The 23,018-nt window shown below is 44.4% G+C and overlaps 2 protein-coding genes across 3 annotated transcripts; both read left to right on the top strand.

Annotated features, from left to right (window-relative positions):
- Positions 1 to 3,589: 3,589 nt before the first annotated feature.
- Positions 3,590 to 15,579, top strand: exoc3 (exocyst complex component 3). Of its 2 annotated transcripts, none has more exons than XM_070919463.1 (16): positions 3,590 to 3,699; positions 5,121 to 5,326; positions 6,292 to 6,511; positions 6,656 to 6,828; positions 7,666 to 7,878; positions 8,463 to 8,641; positions 8,788 to 8,904; positions 9,468 to 9,585; positions 10,161 to 10,286; positions 11,023 to 11,123; positions 12,264 to 12,374; positions 13,222 to 13,363; positions 13,749 to 13,871; positions 14,031 to 14,192; positions 14,420 to 14,541; positions 15,200 to 15,579. In XM_070919463.1, exons 2-16 carry the CDS (start codon positions 5,183 to 5,185, stop codon positions 15,402 to 15,404), a joined length of 2,256 nt encoding a protein of 751 aa, XP_070775564.1. In that variant the 5' UTR covers positions 3,590 to 3,699; positions 5,121 to 5,182; the 3' UTR covers positions 15,405 to 15,579. The 2 variants fall into 2 exon arrangements, with proteins under 2 accessions (XP_070775564.1, XP_070775565.1); XM_070919464.1 differs by having other exon boundaries at positions 3,683 to 3,726.
- Positions 15,580 to 16,845: 1,266 nt separating this feature from the next.
- dnajb6a (DnaJ heat shock protein family (Hsp40) member B6a) lies at positions 16,846 to 22,806 on the top strand. The gene is made up of 8 exons (XM_070918371.1): positions 16,846 to 16,965; positions 18,286 to 18,392; positions 19,256 to 19,365; positions 19,470 to 19,535; positions 20,179 to 20,289; positions 20,368 to 20,514; positions 20,603 to 20,819; positions 21,838 to 22,806. Exons 2-8 carry the CDS (start codon positions 18,328 to 18,330, stop codon positions 21,941 to 21,943), a joined length of 822 nt encoding a protein of 273 aa, XP_070774472.1. The 5' UTR covers positions 16,846 to 16,965; positions 18,286 to 18,327; the 3' UTR covers positions 21,944 to 22,806.
- Positions 22,807 to 23,018: the final 212 nt, after the last annotated feature.

Raw genomic sequence — 23,018 nt, 5'->3', positions numbered from 1 at the left:
TTCCCCGGAGTTTCTTTGTGCTTTGTCGACTCGTAGGTCGCTGTGGATCGTGGTCCTGGTACGCCTGGGTGCTGCTGCTGCCATGGGCCTGCCTGACTCTCATCACTACAGTTATTATGTTTAGTCGTAGTTCTGTCACTATTAAAGCTCCTATTATTAATCTCAGCTAATATTACAGCTATTTCTACTGTTAGTGCTGCCATACATCTTTGCCTACCTATCTGTCTGTCTGTCTGTCTGTCTATCTGTGTCTCTATGTCTATCTCTCTGTCTCTGTCTGTCTCTCTCTCTCTCTCTCTCTCTCTCTCTCTCTCCCTAAAACCCAACCGGTCAAAGCAGATGACCGCCCACCTAGAGTCTGGTTCTGCTCAAGGTTTCTGCCTCTTAAAAGGAAGTTTTTCCTTGCCACTGTCGCCAAAGTGCTTGCTCATGGTGGGAACTGTTGGGTCTCTGTAATAACATTATAAAGAGTCGGTCTAGACCTGCTCTAGTTTGTAAAGTGTCATGAGATGACTTTGTTGTGATTTGGCGCTATATAAATAAAATTGAATTGAATTGAATTGAATTGAAAACTGTGTGCTTGAAGGGCATGAGCTGTAGGCAGTAAAACCAAAAAAACAGGGACTGAACATCATGCGCAGCAGAGGAGGCGGCAACCACTGACAAGTAATATCAGGAAACTTCGTCCCTAACGAAAACTGTTGCACAGCGTGTTCTGCAAAAGTTATGTTTTTGTTTATTTTTGTAGATTTGATGAACCAAAACTCATATTCCAGGCTCTCAAAAATGTAGAGCAGCTGGCCACTTCAGGAGGAAATAAAGTGCTGGGGATTATTTTTTAGCGGCGGATCAATCCACGTTTCGGTGCTCTAGCATGTCTGGCAGCAGCACGTAAAAAAAAATAAATAAATAAAAATGCATAGACGCTGAGCGCCTGTTTTCAATCCTTGATGGCGTCCATGAGAGACTTGCGCCAGGTGAGGCCGAATGCATTTTTATTTCATTCCCCGTCTCTTCTTCGTGACGTTGAACTGCCCCGTGGGAAAGAGAGTAGGAATGTTGAACGTGTTGCGAAAGAGTTGCAGGAGACAATTAACAGAGAGAATTGATTCTGGATGAAAAAGCACCGTAGCGTTGACGTTTCTCAACCGATTTCATCTCCAGTTACTTAGAATCTTAATAGCTAGGCTATAATCACTGTTGCCCGGTCCAATGTAAGGAAAATAAGCCAAAGCCATGTTTGACAAACGTGAGGTTTTATAATTCCTTATGATAATTAACTATATTCCACCACACAAGTAATTCAGTTAATGTGAGCCGAAAGTTGATTGTGTGTATCAACATTAGGCTTACATATACTGCTGTGCTATACTGTATATTCTTGTGCTATACTCTTTACACTGTACTATATTTTTTACTATTTCTTACCACGTCATGGTGCACTGTCATTTTGAGTTGAATGACTCTTGTATAGTTTCTATTCATTTGCATTTTATTCCATCTGTCAAACACGCAACAAAATATAAGGGCAAGACTGACTGTAAGCGTCTCACTGTTTTGAATCGTGTTTGCAGACTTTGTTCCATGTTTTCTCAAACTTTCTGCGCTTTTCATGTACATCAAATTATATTACATAGTGACGTCTTAACCAAGGAAAACAAGCCTGAGCCATGCTTGACAAACGTGAGTATTCATAGTCCTCATGACCATGAATTATTTCCCACCTGTAAGTAATTCTATTAACCCAGGCCTAACATTGATACACACTCCCCAGCGTCCAGCAGCAATTATAGCCTAACTATCAAGATTCCAAGTAAGACTCTAGATCTTAAATCTTATATATAATATATATAAAAATATAGAAACGAGTCATCGGCTGAGAAATGTAAACGGTTGTAGTGCTTTTTATCCAGAAAAGAAACGCGGCGTTTACTTGTATTTGTTTACAGGTCTTGGCCTGTCCAATATAGCGGCGACGTTAACATATGATCCAAAGGCCAATGCGGCGTCTACGTATACGGGTCTGTGTGGGTAAAGCACGGATGCTGCTACAAGCTCCGGTACAGTAGGTGGCGGTATGTACCTATACGCGTTGGTTTGCGAGCCGCCATTAAATCAGAGAAGAAGAAGAAGAACGGACATTCCGTGTTCAAGTTGGGGATGCCGTTTCAGATGATTTTGAAATTGTAATTGTTATTCCGCGAGGTAGTTCTGTCTGACATTATGATGAATGATATTTTATTCATTCATCTTAAGATATTGGGTCATCTTAGCCTTATGCTAACAGCAATCAGAGAGCTACGTTGAAGGTTGAAAGATGGTCTGGTCATGTTACGTGTCCTTCACCAGGAAGGGAAGGCTAGATAATGTGCAGCTTAAATTGTATGGTCAAAGTGTAAATGGTAAATGGTAAATTTACAGCTAAGTCTCATTCACCCATTCACTTATACATTCACACACCGATGGCGACCAAGCTGCCATGCAAGGTGCTGGTCTCTATCGGGAGCTACTTAGGGTTCAGTGTCTTGCTCAAGGACACTTCGACATGACGGGGATCGAACCCCCAACCCGCTCTAACCAGCTTTACCTCCCGTGCGACAGTGCTAACCACTGCGTGGAAAGGGTAACAGAGTTGAAATATTTAGGACTGTGGTTTGATGAGAAATGTATATGGAGGAATCATGTTGAACAGGTTGAAACAAAATGTTAAAAAATAAAAATAAAAATAAAAAGTACTGAATGTCACAAGATCAGTTTCTGGTTATGCATGGGGAGCAGATAAACAACCACGACTGGATATTTATAGGGCCTTAATACGATCATGTATTGATTATGGATGTATGATTATATGGAGCAGCAGCCAAGAGAGTTTTGTAAAAAAAAAAAATAATAATAATAAAATAAAATACGAAATAGAAAGAATACAGTTCTGAGCGCTGAGACTCGGTATTGGTGCAATTAACACAACTCCTACGCATGCGCCGCTGGTGGAAACTGGCGAATTACCGTTACATTTAAGGCGGTCAAAGTTGTCATTAGCGTACTGGGTTAAGTTAAAGGGATCTGGAGAATATGGATAACATTGGATATTTGGCCTAAAGATTACGTGAAGAGGAATTATTATAACTATATGCCAATATTTACTGATGGATCTAAAGATCCAGGGAGTGGACATGTTGGACCAGGAGTGTACGTACCGGAGTTTGATGTCGTTATACGCAAAATAATTAATGATATCATTTGACGATTACTGGACTGGATTAAAACCGACTCTTTATTTAAGTGCATATCGGATGAATGTGATGTTGCTGAAAATGTTGAGCATGTTTTTATGAGTTGTAGTAAATATAATTTAGAGAGGAACATCTTACTTCTGTTTTTTGTTCTTTTTTTTCCTACTTGCTTAATTTCTTTGATGTAACGTAAAGCAGTGAAGCAGTACGTAAAGCCCTGTTGCTACACACTCCGGTACAGTGGGTGGCGGTATGCACTTCACCTTGGTCCGCCATTAAATCAGAAGAAGAAGAAGAAGAAGAAGAGGAGGAAGAAGTAGAGTAGGAGGAGGAGGAAGCGGCTGGTGCTGGGCGGAGCTCGAAGGAGGAAGTGGAATAACAACAGCACAACTCCGTTAGAAATATTCACGTTATATTTGTAAAAATGTTCTTCATCTTCCTCACGTTTGGTCCTTAAGTGCCTGAGGTGAGAGCGTCCCGTGGGTTTGTGAAAGTGAGCTCGTTTAACAGGCGTTGAGCGTTAGCCTTAGCCCTGCGTTGTTAACGCTAGCTTGTGCCATTGCCTGCGTTTAGCTGGAGGATTTAAGGGAATTTTCTAAGAAGTGGCCACGCTGTTGTTTTTATTTGACACTATTTGAACAGTTTGCCCGGCTGCCGTGTCACGTCACCAGTTGCCAAAATAGAAAACTGACGCCAGTATGATGCTAGCTAACCGCTAGCTCGCTAGCTGTCATTGCACTGCCAGCCTGTTAAGTTACTAATGTTAACGTTGCAGAATGCTACACTTAAAGTAACGTTAGTGAAGCCACGTAACAATGTTTGGCGGCTGAGGAGCTCTAAGAACATTTAGGAGAAGCCGTGTCTCTGCTGCCCTTTTTTTTTTTTTTAACTGTGTCGCCTTCACCCGGAGAAAGAGGTCATGTGGATCTGTTGTGACAGGAATTAGACAACCTCCTCATCTTCAGCGTTGACTAAACCCTAACTAATGTTACACCACCGAAATGCTGGATCTAATAATTAACTATCGATGTGGATATACCTATAATGTGTGGACCAAATGGGCCTTTAAAGCAGCCCCGTGATGGGGATTGCTGTGCCTCAGTGTCTCCACTCCCATAGTTGCAATGTGAGCCAGATCAGTTATTTTGTTTTTTATCTTACGGTGTGACAGTCATATTATATGAAAGGACAAGAAATCTTCTCGAGACAATGTCCTCTTCAGGCAAATGTATAATGCATCAAAAATGCTAATCTGTCTCTGTGTAAAAGTGTATCATTTGAACAAAGTGCTATCATCTCTTCCTGATATCAAACAGTATGATAGTTTTAAAGGTCCTATATTATGCAATTTTCAGCTCTATGTTTTTATTCTGGGACTCCACTAGAGCAGCTCTGCATGATTCACAGTTGAAAAAAGTCCTGACTTATCTTCTCCTGGCCCTTCATGCAGCCCCTCAGTTCCCCCCTCTGCCTGAAATAAGCTGAGACAAACTGAACAACTTCCAAAAACCTGAAGAGTAGTCCTGCGCAGAGCGCTCAAATAACTTAGACAGACTGAGCGGGTGGATGAGCGTGTCCCTGTACTTGGTGGGTGGTGCTGTGCCTGGAGCAGATGACCTGCTGGGGGTGTGGCTAAGTGACTGTATAGTTGTGACATCACAACCGTACGGAAGGCCCGACGGCTCGTTTAAAGGGGCAGTGTCTGAATGCGGGCTGTGTTTCATTTCTCCATGAACTGAGCGTTACAGCACCCAGACCTGCTTTATAATCAAACAAGACATGGAGATCTCACTTTCTACAATATGGGACCTTTTAATAAGTGTGGGTTTCAAATATTCCCCAGCATATTTCATTATGTGATTGATCGTCTTTGTTTTTGTCTGTCAGCTCAAGACCGTTTGCATGAAGCCTTTGGATACGACTCGTACTTTATACTACTGAGCAACACTATGGAAGAGACCAGTCGGGAGGCGGTCGCCACAGCGGTGCAGCGCGTGGCGGGGATGCTGCAGCGATCAGACCAGCTGGACAAAGTAGAGCAGTACCGAAGAAGAGAGGCCCGCAAAAAGGCCTCTGTGGAAGCCAGGCTCAAGGTGATGTGTTGACCGACGGCACGTTGTAGTTCACTATACGCTCGTACATCTCATACACATCAATTCGCTCACTGGTCAGTTCACTATCCACTAATGTTTTGTCAGTTAAATCTCAGAAAATAGTGAAAAATGATCAGTAATGATTATCAAAATTGTTATAATTAAATGAAAAAAGATTTATTGACTAACAGCTTCAGCACTAAAACAATTTATTTGCGCAATCACAAAAAATGGTAATTTCCAATGAAATTAAAGCGACAGTAGGTAATATTATTGAATTATAATTTTGGTTGAAATAACAAATTTTGACCATTGCATGTCACTAACAATATCTAATTGAAGGACTCCTTTAAAAAAATGTGTGTCTGTGAGCACCCGCCCCCTTTGTATTTAGTCTTTTTTTTTTAAACTGGACCATGTCTGAATCAAACAACCAATCCGGGGTTAGCTAGCACATCACTGGCCAATTACATTGACTCTGTACAAACCAGGGCGTTCTACAGAAGGTTCCACCTTCTGGATTGGAGTGTGAATCAGAACGGTTGGGAGGGAGGAATCAAGACACAGAACCCCCTGATTACCCTGATTGGTCGTTTGATTCAGACCTGGTCCAGTTTTAAAAAAAAGACTAAATACAAAGGGGGCGGGTGCTCAGTGACACATTTTATTAAAGGAGCCCTTGTTAGTGCAATGGTCAAAATTAGATCTTTCAACCCGAAATTATAAGTCACTAATATTGTACTGTAGCTTTTAAGTTTGTGGTGTTGTCGTCATCCCCTGGAGTCTCAACAGATTAAAGCAATATGTCAATCAAAATCCCCGTTAAGTTTGATTGTCCATCAACTTCTGATCTAGCTCCAATATGTGAAACAGGTATGTTCTTTATTGTCTTTAACGGTGACCAAGCATCGAGTATGCCGTTTTACAATAATATCTGTCTCTTTATGGCCCCTGACACCCTTCAGGCAGCCATCCAGTCCCAGCTGGACGGCGTTCGCACCGGACTGACCCAGCTGCACAGTGCCCTGGTGGACGTCAAAGACATCCAGAGCTCGCTGGCTGATGTGAGTAAAGACTGGAGGCAGAGCATCAACACCATAGAGAACCTGAAAGACGTCAAGGATGCTGTAGTTCAACACAGTCAGCTGGCCTCCGCTGTGGAAAACCTCAAAAACATTTTCTCTGGTAAGCTCAGTTCATCCGTACCTAAAAAGATGTCAACTATTTTGTGTCCCATCGCAGACTACATACTGCCACTATAGCAACATCCCAGGCTTTAGACAAGCCATCCATGATATTTGACTTGGACTCACTTTGCCATGTGCACAGTGCCAGAGATTGTGGCCGAGACGCAGCAGCTGATAGAGCAGGCAGAGCTGCTGCAGGCCCACCGGAAGCTGATGGAGCTGGAGTGTTCGCGGGACGACCTCATGTATGAGCAGTACCGCATGGACAGCAAGAACACAAGTGACATGAACCTCATCTCCATCTACTTTGAAGATGTAAGTTCAAGTGAAGGAGTATTGGAGTGTTGTAACATAACTGTGAAAGATCTGAACATCATACATATCATCAACACCCTTTTCTCTCCCTGAATACCAATTCTGATACTGATACCAGAGAAAACTGATCTGATACCAGTGCTGTTCATTTATATGTGATTGAGAATATCTCTTTAGCTTGTGAGCATTTGAATTACCAAAAAGTGGCACCTCTATGCCTGTACCTCAACAGCAGAGAGAACCAGGCCCTTTATTTGGAACAAGCTTATATAAGATACAGGCCTGTATTAATGCTAATAATAATGATGATAATTCAACACTCTCTCCATGTTAACCTGTTGGGAATAATCCTTCCCCTTCCTGGTAGACTTTTAATGTGGACAAAATGTGTTGAATTTCATTGACGGTTAAAAAAAAAAAAAAGTCAGTGAAAGTAGGTCTAAAATAAGGACAGGCGATTAATTAGTTAACGAAAACAGTCGGGTTTTTTGCAATTCTTTATTTAGAGTATAGTTGAGAACATTTCACCAACTACAAAAACAAAAATAGCCTTGCAGTTACTTAGAGCATTAGTTAGTTGGCAACAAATGAACAGCATGACTTGAAACCCATCCATTGTCATTATCCCTGTTCTTTTTTTTTTTTTAAACATTATGAATCCTAAAGTTTTGTGAGTCTGTTGCATGTTGCTGTGTGTATATCTGTAGGTTGCTGTGTTGTACTGGCTGTGATATAGTTTACCTCTCTAGCAGACAGAACATTTTTAGTTATTATGTAACCACATAAGTCCAGGCTTTAAGGCAGTTGGTTTTCAGTCTCTTGCCTGTTCCCATCCAGGTTCAGGGCTTGTCAGATGAGCTGGCCAAACAGCTGTGGATGGTACTGCAGAGGTCCATGGTAACAGTTCGTCGTGACCCTACCATGCTGGTGTCAGTGGTTCGTATCATTGAGCGGGAGGAGAAGATTGATCGGCGTATGGTCGACCGCAAGAAGCAGACCGGGTTTATCCCACCTGGGCGACCCAAAAAGTGGAAGGACAAGATGTTTGAGGTAAGGGGAGTGATGGAGGATCAGAGTGTTACTCTTTTTAATATTTCCTCTGACTCTTCTTCTTCCCACTCTTCTTTTTTCTTCTCACTCTTCTTCTTCTGAGTCTTCTGACTTCTTCCTCTGACCCCTCTTCTTCTGACTCTTCTTCTTCCAACTCTTCTTTTGATTCTTCTTTATCTTCTGACTCTTCTTCTGATTATTCTTTTTTCTTCTGACTCCTCTTCATCTGACTCTTCTTCTGACTCCTCTTCATCTGACTCTTCTTCTTCCTCTGACTCTTCTTCTGACACATCTTCCTCTGAATCTTCTTGACTTTTCTGAACTCCTCTTGTAAAACTCAGCTTTCTTCTCAAATGATCTGGAGGCTGCTTTGAAGCAATGTTTACCATCATGACTGAGACAGTCATGAGCCCACAGTAGATTGTAGATTTGCTATTTGATTTAATGGTGAAATCTGATTTGATCTGCTGTGAAAGGGAGTATTTAGTTGCCTTTACCTCAGTAAGACATGGTCTTTGGCCAACCGTACAGACTCTAAACTCCTAAACCGATGTGCTTTTCCTGTCTTCCTGTTTCTATTGCAGGTGTTGGAGGGTACAGTTAGCACGCGCATTGAGGGCACCCAGTCAGTGACGAGAGAGGCTGATAAAATGTGGCTGGTTCGTCTCCTGGAAATAACTAGGAAATATGTTCTGGACGACCTCATCGTTGTCAAGAACCTCATGGTGCAGTGCTTTCCCCCATACTACAACACTTTCGACAGGTAACGGATACGAAATGAATCGGCCGCTAGAACAATTGTTTGTTCATTGTGTGTTAAATTGAACCATGAATTAGGAACCTGCAAAAAGGTACCACTATCATTAACACGGTCCAGTAAGCGTTTGCATGTATGTACGCGTGTTCCAGATTTTTCAGTCTCTACCACAATGCTGTGTCCACCCGCGTCAAAGAATTGGCCGCTGAGGACTTGGAGGCTAATGAGATCGTGTCCCTGCTAACCTGGGTCCTCAACACGTACAAGAGGTACGCTGCACACATAAACGCAGGCTGTGTCCGCGTACATGGTGTTTCACTTGTGACATCTGTAGGGTATTAGATCAGTAGGGCAGCACTCCACCTCCTGTAAGGTTTCACTTTGAGGCTCATGCCAGTCAAGTCAAGTTTGAGCTTTATTTGTCGCACGTAGTGCAGCCATTGGACAACAGTTCTTCAGTTGAGTCAGTCGTTCAGTCTGATAGGACTACTGATTCCTGAAAATTCGGGACAGCTCTCTCAGGGGGGAGAGGTATGTAGGGGCTCTGTTTTCTCAGAGCATCTTAAACAATCCAGTGGTATTACAAACAGGTATTTGATGTTACCATCATCACCACCAGCCCATCTGGCTTTACCCCATTAAGATGCTGTTGGTTAGTTAGATTAGTTAGATTTACCTAACACATTGAGAGTCTAAACCGGTCTGCTGTCTATGTTGGACTTCAGACTAGGAGGAAAAAGACCTTAACTCAAAGCGTGTCACCACAGGCTCGCAGAGTTCATTAGAACCCACCGGAGGAGGTGATTTATAGTTATATGTGTGTGTGTTTCAGTGTGGAGATGATGGGCCATCCAGAACTCATTTCAGAGTGTGACATCAACCAGCTGGAGACTCTGCTGCCTCAGGACGTGGTGGACGACCTGCTCAGCAAATACGTCAAGACCTTTACAGTAAGCGCCATTCACACTAACAAGAAGACGAGCAGGCCGCCGTAGATGTCGCGTGATCTTTGAGATTGCACGGAGGCGTTTATGCTTAACGGGGCGATCCGTTGCGGTGTTCTCCGAAACGCCAGCGGAAGATCGTCACAAACCAACATGGCCGCACCCTGCACTTGAGCTCGTTGTTGCTGAGGAGGAATGTATCTGTTTTTATCTATTAAATGTGGTGGCGGTCTCTCTCCATGAGTTCAGAATGGTCGCAGAGGTGCTTGAAATGGCGTATTGGCTCGGCCAGTCTAGTTTCACGGGCGTCCATGTTGAAATGTTGTGTCATACACACTATGCCTGCCTTTTTTATTTCATTTGGACCTGCTGGTGGATGCCCCGCATAATGAAATTGTGAGCGCTGCACTCAAAATAGACCTGCTCCATCCAATCACAGTAACTTAATTAAAAAAAAAAAAAATGCCATAGTGTCATGATGAATGAAAGTCAACTAGGCTACAGTGGCACAGGAACAATGTTACAAACCATCTGTTTGTTAAGTGTGGACCCAGGCTCTGTGTGACTGTCCATGTCTTCAGTGTAATATAACAGGCTGGCTGCGGAAGGCCCTGGAGACAGACAACAAGGACTGGCAGAAAGAAACGGAGCCTGAAGCTGACCAAGACGGATACTACCAAACCACACTGCCCGCCATCGTCTTTCAGGTAACACACACACACACACACACACAGCCACTTCAGACTTTGAAGTATGAATGAAGTATGAATGAAGTATTCCTGACCCTGAATAGGACTGAGCGGATGAAGAGAATGACAGAGGGTGGTTTCAGGTGCCGGTTCAGGAGGGGACACTCCAACAACATTCAGAGACTTTTCCTACAGGTTTCCCAGATTTAAGTGACTACGGACTTAGTGTGTTGCCTTACTGAGAGGGGAAATGTTGACCATGCAGGCCAACTAATATTTCCCTCAGGAGTTGTTGGAGACCAAAGCAGAACTGAAGGAGAGAGAGAATATTGGACTTAGCATTCACCCGAGAGGCCAGAGAAACAACTCCAAATGAATGTCGTGTAGGCAGATGTCGTGACAATAATCGACAGATGAATCGATGCAACAACAAAAAAAAGACCCCAGTTAAGCTCTGGAGCCATGTCAAGAATGATCAAAGCAAACTGGATCCAGTTTTAGTTTGAGCATCACAACATGTGGTCTGAACTCATGTAAATGAGCTACAGCATTTGTGTATTTCAATTTGAATACTGTAGCAGACATTTACCTCCTGAAGCCACCATTTGTTTGCTCCCTGACCCTTTTTGTAATGAAAACATTTTCTTGGAGATCACAGTGCTCATCTCACTCATTCTCTCTCTCTCTCTCTCTCTCTCTCTCTCTGTCTCTCTCTCTCTTCCTGGTCTTCATTGTATCCTTCACTCGTCATCAGATGTTTGAGCAGAACCTGCAAGTTGCTGCGCAGATTGACGGGGATTTCAGAGAGCAAGTTCTGAAGCTCTGCCTGAAACAGATGAACACTTTCCTCATCAGGTCTTTTTTTTCATACTTTTTGATGACCTATTATGCTTTTTCCTTCTTTTCTGTCACATATATAATGTTACAATGTCGGATATTCATACTAAACGTTGCCAAAGTTGCCAGATAATGAGGTAAAGGTATGTAAAAGTAATCCCTGTGAGCCAAAAGCTCAGGCTGCAGACTGCTCTGAACACTCCGTTTCAGTTTTTTCAACCGCCAGGTCTATCTGATGTCAGATAGGCACGGATGTCCTTATATGGTATCTCTGCTCCAGGCACAGACCAGATGTTTATGTTTATGTCAACGTTGCTCAGTAACGTTAGGTTTACAGTTTGCCTTTGGAAAGTCTTCCAAAGACTTCCGGAACTTGGCCCGGCCAATCAGAAGAAAGTGGGCTTTTAAAGAGACAGGAGCTCAAACGGCTTGTTTCAGACAGAGGGTGAACTGAGGGGCTGCATGAAGGGCCAGGAGAAGATAAATCAGGACTTTTTTAACTGTGAATCATGCAAAGCTACGCTAGTGGAGTCACAAAATGAAAATATAGAGCTGGAGATGAGCATAATAGGTCCCCTTTTAAACAATGTAGTGTTGGGGTTGGGCGATATGACAGTATATACCGTGCAACAGCAGAGATGTGTCCACCGGTAGGGATTTGGCAATAGCGTTTCCACCGCTGTCCACTATAGATAGATAGAGATAGATAGATATCTCGCAAATTCAGCTGCCTTGCAATGTAACGTTCTCACGTAATGCGTGAATGACAGTTGGTGGCGGCAGCGTGCCTCTAAGCTGGTTTGCCAACCACCGCAGAAGAAGAGAGTGACAAGAAAACATGGAGGCGTGGAGTGAAATTATAAACACAGAGCACGAGGTATGGTGTGGTCTTGATTTTACAGAACAGTTACTGTAGGCTATCGTGATATAAAATAACGTGTGCCATTTTGGCCATATTGCCCACCCCCTACGTAGTATTACAACCTCATTTTCCTACGTGTGTGTGCGCTCCCTACATTCACATTCCCATGTCCGAAATTGGAAGAGTTACCCTTATTCCCCTTATACCCTTATATTCTAACAATTACTGTGTAAACCTAATAGATGTGTGTGTCTGTCTGTGTGTGTGTGTGTGTGTGTGTGTGTTGCCGTGTGTAGGTACAGAGAGGCGGCGGTGGCCTACAAGGAGGAGCACCTGAGAGACAGACAGCTACCTCAGTGTTACGTGCAGTACATGATAGCCATCATTAACAACTGCCAGACATTCAAGTAAGATTTCATTTGGTGCACCGACGCGTTCAGCGGATGATGACTCTGGTCGTAACAATGTCAGATGTATCATATAGAGTGTCACCAGTTATAAGTCTGAGGTCAGACTGGTAATCAGCGGCTTAGCCCATAATCCAGAACAACCCTCTTTCTACAGGTCAGAGCGTAGCTGCATTTGGCTCTGCACAGCAGAGTATAAAACACACACAGAAGAGACTATCTCATATAAATGAATGGAGAACAGGACGGGACCCAAAATGGATCCCTGGGGCACTCCCCCAGTAGACCGGCAGAAACGAGTGGCAGGCGGTAGAGAACTGCCATCATTTGGACTTTCACGACAGTCAGAAGTAAAGCTTGTGAAAGTGTTGTTGAATAGCAGCAGCTTGCAGTATCATGACGGGGCTACCCCACCACCCCTGCCCGCTCTGTCCGTGTGATACACATCAAAGCGTGCAAGCTTTGCTAATAACAACCAGGTGGATTGTTGTTTCTGCATCTTTTTTTTTTTTTTCCATCATGGTGATTCTCTTTTCCCATCCCTGCCATTGTTGTTTCCATCTTAACAGTGGTAGTTTCCAGATGATCAGGGTTTTTTTTTTTCTTGTAATCGATATACAAACATTTAGAATAATAAACTAATTCCAACGGGGATGGGAGACAACTGGCCTGCCACTCTATACCAGATGATTCTGTCCAGTGAAGTGCTAAATTTATGTGCTACAGAATTATGGTTGTAATAAAAAATCATTCGGGACTCGGCCTCGTCCGAACCTATTCGGTTAATTAATATGCGCTTTGGGGATCAGCATTTGAAGGCATAATGGTTGTCCCACGTGTTCCTCAGAGAGTCCATCAACAGCCTGAAGAGGAAATACTCTCAGTCCTCAGAGCCCACTGACAGCGATGCCGCCATAGAGAAGACACTCAATGAGGTGGCCAAGGAGGGATGTCAGTTCCTATTGGACGAAGTCTTCCTGGACCTTGAAGTAAGAATGTTTGACTGAACTATATTTGCTGTATGCTTTTGTAGCAGAGTCTTTTGTTATTTTCCCACGAAACAATTTGTGTTTTACATAGATATTTGCGCACGCGAGTGAATTCATGTGAAATCTGACCAAGGTTTCGCGACAAATATGAATTCCTTTTTAACATTGTGCTCGGGGGCTTCAATAAACAACTCATATTGTCCCGTACTCGATAGGCTTTCCACCGTGTGCACGAAACTGACCAGTTCACCATATTACAAAGAGTTAGTTACGTGTGTAACTATGGTTCTACGAAACTTTGAATTTTTACTGATTTAAAAAAAAAATAAAAAAAAAAGCTCAATGCTGCATTTAAGTGCTTTGATTTTGACCTTGCGTTGACCAGCATCACCTGAATGAGCTGCTGACCAGGAAGTGGCTGACAGGCTCTCACGCTGTGGACACCATCTGCGTGACGGTGGAGGACTACTTCAACGACTTCAACAAGATCAAGAAACCCTTCAATCAGGTAGGACGGGAGCAGAACACGGTGCTCTCAACAGAGCATTTCCAAAGACGCTTACTTAATTCCTATGACACTCGATGGAAATGTTGGGTGCCATCTTGTGTTCGTAATACCGAGGGCTATTGATATGACCCCGTGACACGCTGGCTGTGGTGTGCGCAGGAGATGACGAGCGAGGCCCTGCGCAGGGTGGTGGTGGAGTACATCAAAGCAGTTATGCAGAAGAGGATCACCTTCAAAAATGCTGACGAGAGGAGGGAGGGAGCTGAGAGGATGATCAAAGAGGCTGATCAGTTCAAGTTCCTCTTCAGGAAGCTGGCTGCTGTGAGTTCTCCATATCATTTCTATACTGCAATATTATTTGCGTTCAGCGCCAGCATTTCACTTCTTTATCCAGGCGTGTTGAGTTTTAACAAATCTGCAAACAAGCTAGTCAAAACACTTCGTAGTACACCAGCATTTACTGTGGCCAAACAGATCCGCTAGAACGCACCGTAGACGCGGGTGTGACAGGGCGGAGGGGCATGTCTGACTTTGGTTGATTCTCGTAGGGTGGAGACACAGACCGGCTTTGTGGTGCCATCGCTGCCATCGCTGAAGTGTTTAAGCTCACTGACCCAACGCTGCTGTTCCTGGAGGTCACCACTCTGGTGTCCAAATACCCTGACATCAGGTACACACACACACACACACACACACACACACACTACTACTACTATACTGCAACCTTGAGTGTCTGCTGATACCGATACGTCTTCTTCAACGCTCTTAAACAACTAACAAATCTAAACAACTCCACTCCCCTAAAGGAAGAAACACAGAGCCCACAACATGGCTCAGTTATGGACCGCACGGTACACATGGCGCTCACAGCTGAAACTCGAGGCCCTTCCACCTGATATGAAGTTAGATTGGAGAAAAAAAATACATATCTAAGGCTCGAAACAGTGTGAGCTCTAAAGTTTCTTTCACATGTAACCTCTGGAGTTGAACTGTACGTAGTACGGTAGTAGGTGCAAGTGTTTAACCCAGTTCAAGTTTCCCCAACGCTGCTGCCAGCCCTCGAAACACTCGCGTTGCATGAACTGCACTGCACTTTTGGGTTTTTTTTTCAGAGGACACATATGCCTCTCACCCGTGTTACTCCTGACACATTCCTCCTTTACGCCATTTCTTGGTCCCAGTAAGCCATGACGGCTGCCCAGCATGCGCCGTACCAGGGCCCTAAACTGGCACACCTAAATGGAATGCAGCCATTACAAACGCTATTAATTACACCAATTGTATAAGTGCCTTGGATGAGTTTGTTTTGTCCTTCCTGCTCTCCGTAGGGAGGAGCACATCCAGGCATTGCTGGCGGTGCGGGGTGATGCCAGCAGGGAAATGCGCCAGATGATCATCGGGACTCTCAGCGAGAACAAAGTATCCTACTCCGGTGCGACACAGCCCATCTTCAAAGACATCACCGTGCCCACCATCACCATGACGACCATGACTACCATGACCTCCATGGCCACCGCAAAGCTGCTCAAATAAAGCCAGTCACCATCACTACTTCAGCACCTCTTCAGACACGATAACATAAGCAAACTTTTTTTTTTTTTTTTATCCCCCAAGACTTATTTTCAATTGTTTAACGGAGCTTGCTGTGATTTACCACCCCCCACCCTTTTATTTGCTGTTTTTATTGTCATCCTGATCACGCGTCTGCTTCGACAAAATAATAAAATTATAGTTGTAAAAAAAGATATGTGAGATGACTACTAATTAGAGATGGTTTCTCCTCCTCCTCCTTTTCCTACCTTTCCTCCTCATTCTGCTGCTTCTCCGCCACTGCTGTGACTTTGACTCGTGCGCGGATGTCGCAGCGAACTTCCATACAAAGCCTTCTTCATTTGAATTAGAGTTGGTGAAGGCAATAAAATCCAGGAGGATGCATTACAGAAGAACTCAAACTGGCCCCAATATTATAGCCCCCCCAAACACCATAAAGGCATTGTTGAGTACAACAGGAAGTACGCTACTTCGCCCTACCCTACTCGCACGGCACACAAAATGAAAAACGTGTGTCGAAGTAGGTCGCACATAAATAATGCATAATGCAATAATGCAGGTTTATCAGAGTAACACAATAATTGGTTGCAATTTTTTTAAATGGCAAATTGTCATCAAAACAGAGTTTGCAGTGGTCATTTTATCAAGATTATAGGCATCCTTTAATGAAAGACAGATATAATTAGAATGGAGCTGGTACTGATGGTATACTACAGTTTGGAAAGTATTGGAAACCGTCTACTGTACTAGCAGCGCGTACTGATTCGGCCGAAATGTAGCATGTAGCATGTAAACAAAAGCAAAATATGCAGTACGCCACAAAAAAACACCCGGATGTCGTACTGATTCGGCGGAGAAAAAAAATGCCCCGTACGCATCGGACCACAATGCAAAGCGCTGGCGGTGGGTTGCCATTAACGTTATTTCACCTCAGCGGTTCACCAAAATCTGCTTCTGGACGAATGTGAGGCGAGAGATAAGCAGCCCGGTTACCAAATCTTAATTTATATTCCATGTACAAGGTGTAATTTAAAAGTTTGTTCCGACTTTCGTAAGGCGGCGGCGGCGGGGGGGATAATACCTGCATGATTATTACTTCCGCTTCCCAAACCGGAAACCCGTTAAGCCTGGCCGGGCATACTGCATTATAACTCGATTTGACCGTTTCATACTGCATATTACTATGAAAAGCAGTATGCTGTATTCATACTGCATCTGTGGTTGTAGTAGTGCGTAGTAGGCGGTTTTGAATACAGCCCATATTCTTGTTATGACGTTTCGTTTCCTCTGCCGCTGCCCACTGTGTCCAGTTGGTGGCGGTAACGCGCCTGGAGGCTGTAATAACCGCCAACAGACAAGAAAAGAGTAATGAGGAGAAAGAAGAAGAAGACGAAGCGGAAGAAACAAGACGTTGCGTCTAATCGGACAACCTGCAGACTGCCGAACATGAATAAACCTGTTTAGCCTCTGCCACAGCCTCAGCAACAGACTGTGTATCTGTCCCACATCTGTGTGAGACCACGGGCAGCTGGACTTGAATCGGGTAAGAGTGCCTTGACGGGACAGCTAACGTGGCTAATGATGTTTTAACACCAACTGCTAAGCGGAGCTAAGACAACGCTCTAACGAGCTTAAACGTCAGGTCCGCCGAAGGGAAGCAGCTACCAGCAGCTACCGCCACAAACAAAACCAAATCCAGTCGTAGATTGTATTCCTCAATTTGGGAATTACTGGACACGCTACGTTTTAAAGGTGCGCTGCTAGTGAGTGCAATGGCTCCTTCTATTCATGTCAATGTTATCCTGGTAGCAGCAGCAGCAGCAGCAGCCATCCATGGTGACAGAGATAAACAAGCTAGCTGAAACAGCCTGTATGGAGGTCAGGTTCGGATGGTTGGCGTTAAAGGCACCAGTTTGTCCTACGTGTCTTCAAGCTAACGCTATGCTGGACCTTTTTAAAATGATGCCGTGTCGCGATAAGTCAGGGACATGGGCATAGTTAAGTCGCTCTACGTAAGGCTCCATGCCCAGCAGCCCTACCATTGGTTAGCATCGGTTGTTGGTAAATAACATAAACACGGGGAAGAAGAAGAAGAACCGCTGCACAAAGACGAGACGAGATGAAGGCTATTTTAGGGAAGACTTTCCTGATGGAAATGCACGTGTTTTGACGCACGATTCTGTTAGGCAATATTCACATTCTCACTAGAGAATCATACAAAAACTATTTTCCCCGTGATGCACAATGCTCTAAGCTGCCGTGCTTTGTATGTCTCCAAAATAATTCATAAACTTCGCATCATTAATTTTACATTTAGTTAGCCTTTCTCCATATATGCTGAACGGCTTCAAGTGCTGCATTCACGGGCCAAGGTGCCGTCTGAACTTATGAGTTTTCAGTCCACAACAGAGAAGTTTCTGGCAGTTCCACAAGCCCCCCCACCCCCGAAAGTACAGTTGACAATACAATGACACAGAAATACATAAATATGTCTTTTGGGATTGTTTTTCTTTGCGGGGGGGGGGGGGGGGGGGGGGTACAAATAATTCTGTGATGATTTGATGGCTGAGTCACCGAAATGGCGGATTTGGTTATTGAATGTCCCCATTGTCTACTTCAGTCCACCTCCTCCCTTTTGCTGCTGCCTTAGACCAGTTCAGACCGACTCAGTGCACCAGAGACTCTGTTATGAACCAGTAGCCACAAAGGGGCCTTTTGTTGAACACATGACCGTGCGCATTTCTGTCCATGCGCATTCAAAGAAAAACAATCTGCGAAGAAAAACGTCTTTTGGTTGAACTGCTCACAGCTCAGAGACATGTGCAACCGGTGATGGGTCTGCTGCTCTTCCTTGTTCTTTCAGGTTCATCGCGTTGGCTGAAGTTTCTCCCCGCATCCACTCATCATGGTGGACTACTACCAATTTTTAGGAGTACAAAGAGATGCGTCTGCAGACGACATAAAGAAAGCGTGAGTTGATACCGTTTCACCTGCACACCTGGCAGCGTCGCAGCGCGCGTCACAAGTCACAACAGGTTAATGAGAGCGTGCGAGGGACCAAGCGGTCGCGGCTCGCCTCACGTGAAGCCTTCCACCTGAGAGCAGGACACACCGCTACATTTCTGGTCTTAGCGGACAGACAGTCTGTCAGACAAAAATCTGGTCAAATTGCTCAAAAGTAGCAATTTTTGACCTGCAGAATGATTAAAGCGTCATTAAAACCCACTTGTGAGTTTGATCATCCGTACTTCTCAGTTTAAATTGTGGATATTCTGTATATTATTATACATAACCTCCTTGGAATTTAGTTTTGTTGTTCCTCATCAATGGCTGCCTTCTTATTTTTGAACGTTCTATGACGTTTCTCAGCTCTTTCCTCCAAAATGAGAACACACAATAAACCTTACGGTCAGTGAGGAAGTCATAGGCCGTATATAAAGATGGACGACATGACAGCTCCTCCAAAAGTGAAGCCAAAACATGTCGAGCCCCGCCCCCCAACTAAAAAAAATCAAATGACACGTCAAATACATTTCCCCCAAAGATGTTTTCTGTCATTTCAGGTAGTTCTTATCACGCCGATGTTTGTTCAAGTGTTTTTTCTGAGAAGTTTGGTTTTCATTAGTTAATCTCTGTGACACAAATACATTGCGTTTCCTCTGTCTGCGTCACAATAAAAGCCACCCCATGGCCCTCCCGTTGAACACCATTAATGTCGGGGTTTGCTTTAGCAGTAAACTCCATACAGCTCTGAGGTAAAAAACAGTCTTAATAACAGCTGAATTGATGCCGCACAGTTGACCGTAACGAGCAATCCCTCCGCCCCGGTGTAGGTACAGAAAGCTTGCCCTGAGGTGGCACCCTGACAAGAACCCGGAGAACAAGGAGGAGGCTGAGAAGAAGTTCAAGGAGCTCTCGGAGGCCTATGAAGTCCTGTCAGATGGTTCGTATCTCAACTTTTTGCACGAGAGTTTCTCCCCTCCAGCAGTCCTCGTGTTTCTGACTTCGATCGCTGTTGTATTTCTAAATTCTACTTTCCTCTTCCAGCCAACAAGCGGAGCATATACGATCGCTATGGTAAAGAGGGACTGACGGGGAGCAACGGAGGAAGAGGTAACTGCTCTTTTTTTTTTTTTTTTTTTTTACGAGTCAACAGTGTTGGCCAAGTTACTCAGGAAGTGTAATAAGTTACTTTTTACTTACTGCTCCTTTTAAAAAGGAATAATATTACTTGCCCCCCCCCCCCCCCCGCCACATTCTGAAAAAGTTCAGCCAGCTCCTTTTTAGAACTGAACCCACTTTATATACTTTGTGTGTTTGTATATATATATATATATATATATAGATATGTGTGTGTGTGTGTGTGTGTGTGTGTGTGTATATATATTGTAAAAATAGCAACAGTCTCTCCCGACTTTTATCCCATTTGCTTTTGATGTTTTTCTGCATATTCCGTCATAAGAGGAGCGAGCAATATTTAATGGTTTTACGAAAACAAACCGGTACTGTATAACCCCCCCCCACCTTCCGGGGATTAATGAAGTATTTTTGATTCTGATTCTGATAAAACGCAGCGTAACAACACATTAAGGCTGATCTTCGTCTGTTTGTTGTCTCTGCACTGACATATTAAGCAAGGTCCTAGTGTTCAGAAGTGAAACATTGACGTTTTGAGAACTGGTTCTGAGCCCCAACCTGGAATCGATGTATGTTGTTTATTTTATTTTATGTATTATTTTTTTTTTTTTTTCTTCAGGGGGCCATTTCCACAACGGAGATCATTTCCACGAAGCGTTCACATTCCGCAACCCAGATGACGTCTTCAGGGAATTCTTCGGCGGCAGAGACCCGTTTGCAGACTTTTTTGGTGAGTCGGCGGGAAGAAGTTCCTCCTCCAGTTCTGATTTTACTTTTTAATACTCACCACTTTTGGTTTCTCTCTCAGGCGCAGATCCATTTAGTGACGATCCGTTCTTCGCCAGTGGCCGGCGGCATCAAAGCCGGGCGAGCCGCAGCCGGACGGGCGGCTCGTTTTACGGGGGCTTTGTTGGTTTTCCTCCCTTCGGTGCTGGCTTCTCGCCATTTGACCCAGGTAGGACACGCACTGACGAATAAAGAAGAAACCCCCCCCCCCCCCAAAAAACATGTTGCTAACGACTCTCTCTCCCTGCCGATCTCAGGCTTCGGTTCCTTCGGCTCCATGAGCACCATGGGTCACATGGGCCACATGGGTCACATGACGACCATGGGCAGTCTGGGAGGTGGAGGCTTCACTTCTTTCTCCTCCACGTCCTTCGGGGGGGGAGGAGGGGGAGGCGGGGGAGGCGGCATGGGCAACTTCCGCTCCGTGTCCACTTCCACCAAGATCGTCAACGGCAGGAAGGTCACCACTAAAAGGTAGATACTGTGGGTGGGGGGCATTCAGTTGGGCCGGACCCGTGACATTTCTGTTCCACTGTTCCAGCACACCTCACGTTTGAATTGAAGGTCGCATTGTCAGTCTTTAGGCACAAAGAAAACCAAAGACATGGTTTAAAATCAGTGTAGTGAACCCAGGAGAACGGCGAATGAACCAATTTTAAAGGAGCCCCGCAGAAGCACGGCGGCTGAGAGAGCCTATGCAAAGCATAAGCAAAATGCATCTTCACCACTTTGACAACACACACGTGGCATGAAGAAACTTGCTGCAAATGCCAGTGTCATACACAACACACCAGAACCGCGTGAACACCCGAAGGATAAGTAAAAGGTCTAACACTGTAGTCAGCATCACCAGTAATATCACAGTCACAATGTTCAAACCATTGACTGTATATATAAAGATGGACGACATGACCGCTCCCCTGAAAGTGAAGCCAAAACGTCTTGATTGCCCAAGACACAGACCAGGGGTCAGCGCTGTCTTGTTCCCTCCGGCCTTCTTCTTCGCATTGTGAATTTTCTTGAGCTCCGTCAGGTCTGCGGTGAGAGACGCGCAATCGCATTATGTAACCATGTAATAGTAATCATAATAATAATAATAATAATGCGTTTTAATTATTTGTGACGACGTGTGGTTTTGAAGTCCCTTTGCACTTCCAACCTGGCAAAAAATGGAAATATATAGTTATATATAAATGATCAAATCAGGTGTACTATACTGTTGTCTACCTGTCCTTTAAACGCTCCTCAGCGTGTTTTATCGTTGTAAAAGGTCTCGAAGTTTATAATATATAAATGTTTCCCAAAGATAGTTTCTGTCATTTTAAGTCTGCCATTTTGGGGGCGACCATTTCAGTCGCCATTCTCCCCCCCCCCCCTTCCTCAATCTGCGCGTTAACGGTTTTCAAAGTCCCCCCCGTCGCTACGGGAACTGCCGACTCATGTCACTGTTTCCATGTCTTTAGTCGGTTTGTCGGTTTGTTGTCCTCACCAGGATCGTGGAGAACGGCCAGGAGCGGGTGGAGGTGGAGGAGGACGGGCACCTGCGGTCACTAACCATAAACGGCAAGGAGCAGCTGCTGCGGCTGGAACACAAGTGAAGACGGGGGGCGCCCTCCGTCGGAGAAGGCGTTACCTCAGCACAAAAAAACGCACCAACAAAACTTGAGCCCGGAGCGGAAGGAAGAAAAGCAACAAAACCATGTAATAATAGCGCTCTGCTGTTGTTTGGATGTACATACTTAGGTTGTGTTCTATTTTGCTCCCTCATGTCCCCCTCCCCACCCCCCGCTGACTCTCATTTTTTCACCCGCGGATTCAAATCAGGACGATTTGGATGCAGACTTTTTCTATGCATTTTGTTAATGTACTTCTGAATTGGAGCTGTCCTTATATTTTGGCTCAGGGTGGTGTTATTGTTTCAGTGTTTGGGACCACAGTATTGTTCTGATGTATATGACCAGCCCCCCCCCACCCCTCCTTCCAGTTCTTTCTGTATGCACTCCACTGTGTGTGTCAGTCTGTGTGCGCACACTGTGTTCAGAAAAACAAAGCATGACTTTGCTTTTTTTCATCTGAATAGTTAAAAAAACAAACAAAAAAAAGTGTTGAATTTGATTGTGAAAAGTGGGTAGGAATAACTGAAGCACCCCCCTCCCTCCCCGACCCCCCTCCTCTTAGTCATAATTATTTTTTATTAAAAAAAAAAGTACCATGCTGGTAGAATGAGTTATGCAATTTTATGTTCTAATACCAATGTGTTTGTTTTTTTCTGTTGTTGTTGTTTATTTAATAATGCATGTACACCTGTTGATGTTGAGTCTTAATGTTAAAGCTGCATTATGATGCACAAATAATGGAAGGCATTCTATAAATGATATATGGATTTAGAAGGAACTTTTTTTTTGTGTACTTTGTAAACCAATAAATCTTGAGTTTCATCCTGTTTTCAGGATGCTGAGAACGCCTCGGCTCGCTCTCTCTCCTCCCTGTGTCGCCGTCGTATCTTAAAGAGCTCGTAGCACCCTGTTGCCCCGCCGGAGCGCTGCGCTCCCAGGCTGCAGGGTCGCTTGTGGTTTCTGGGGTCCCCAAAAAGCAGAACGGGAGCGAGAGCCTTCGGCTATCAAGCTCGGCTCCCAGTTTGCGTCCGGGAGGCAGACCAGCCCCTAGTTATGC

Source organism: Enoplosus armatus, chromosome 14, assembly GCF_043641665.1.
Source record: "Enoplosus armatus isolate fEnoArm2 chromosome 14, fEnoArm2.hap1, whole genome shotgun sequence".
Classification (NCBI taxonomy): Eukaryota; Metazoa; Chordata; class Actinopteri; order Centrarchiformes; family Enoplosidae; genus Enoplosus; species Enoplosus armatus.
This window is presented reverse-complemented; position numbering and strand designations above follow the sequence as displayed.

Excerpts from the sequence above, each read along its gene's own strand:
- dnajb6a (XM_070918371.1), top strand. The coding sequence starts at position 18,328 with ATGGTGGACTACTACCAATTTTTAGGAGTACAAAGAGATGCGTCTGCA. Across the intron at positions 20,515-20,602 it reads CTTCTCGCCATTTGACCCAG|GCTTCGGTTCCTTCGGCTCC; the intron begins GTAGGACACGCA and ends TGCCGATCTCAG. Across the intron at positions 20,820-21,837 it reads AGGAAGGTCACCACTAAAAG|GATCGTGGAGAACGGCCAGG; the intron begins GTAGATACTGTG and ends TGTCCTCACCAG.
- exoc3 (XM_070919463.1), top strand. The coding sequence starts at position 5,183 with ATGGAAGAGACCAGTCGGGAGGCGGTCGCCACAGCGGTGCAGCGCGTG. Across the intron at positions 5,327-6,291 it reads CTGTGGAAGCCAGGCTCAAG|GCAGCCATCCAGTCCCAGCT; the intron begins GTGATGTGTTGA and ends GACACCCTTCAG. Across the intron at positions 13,872-14,030 it reads TCAAGAAACCCTTCAATCAG|GAGATGACGAGCGAGGCCCT; the intron begins GTAGGACGGGAG and ends TGGTGTGCGCAG.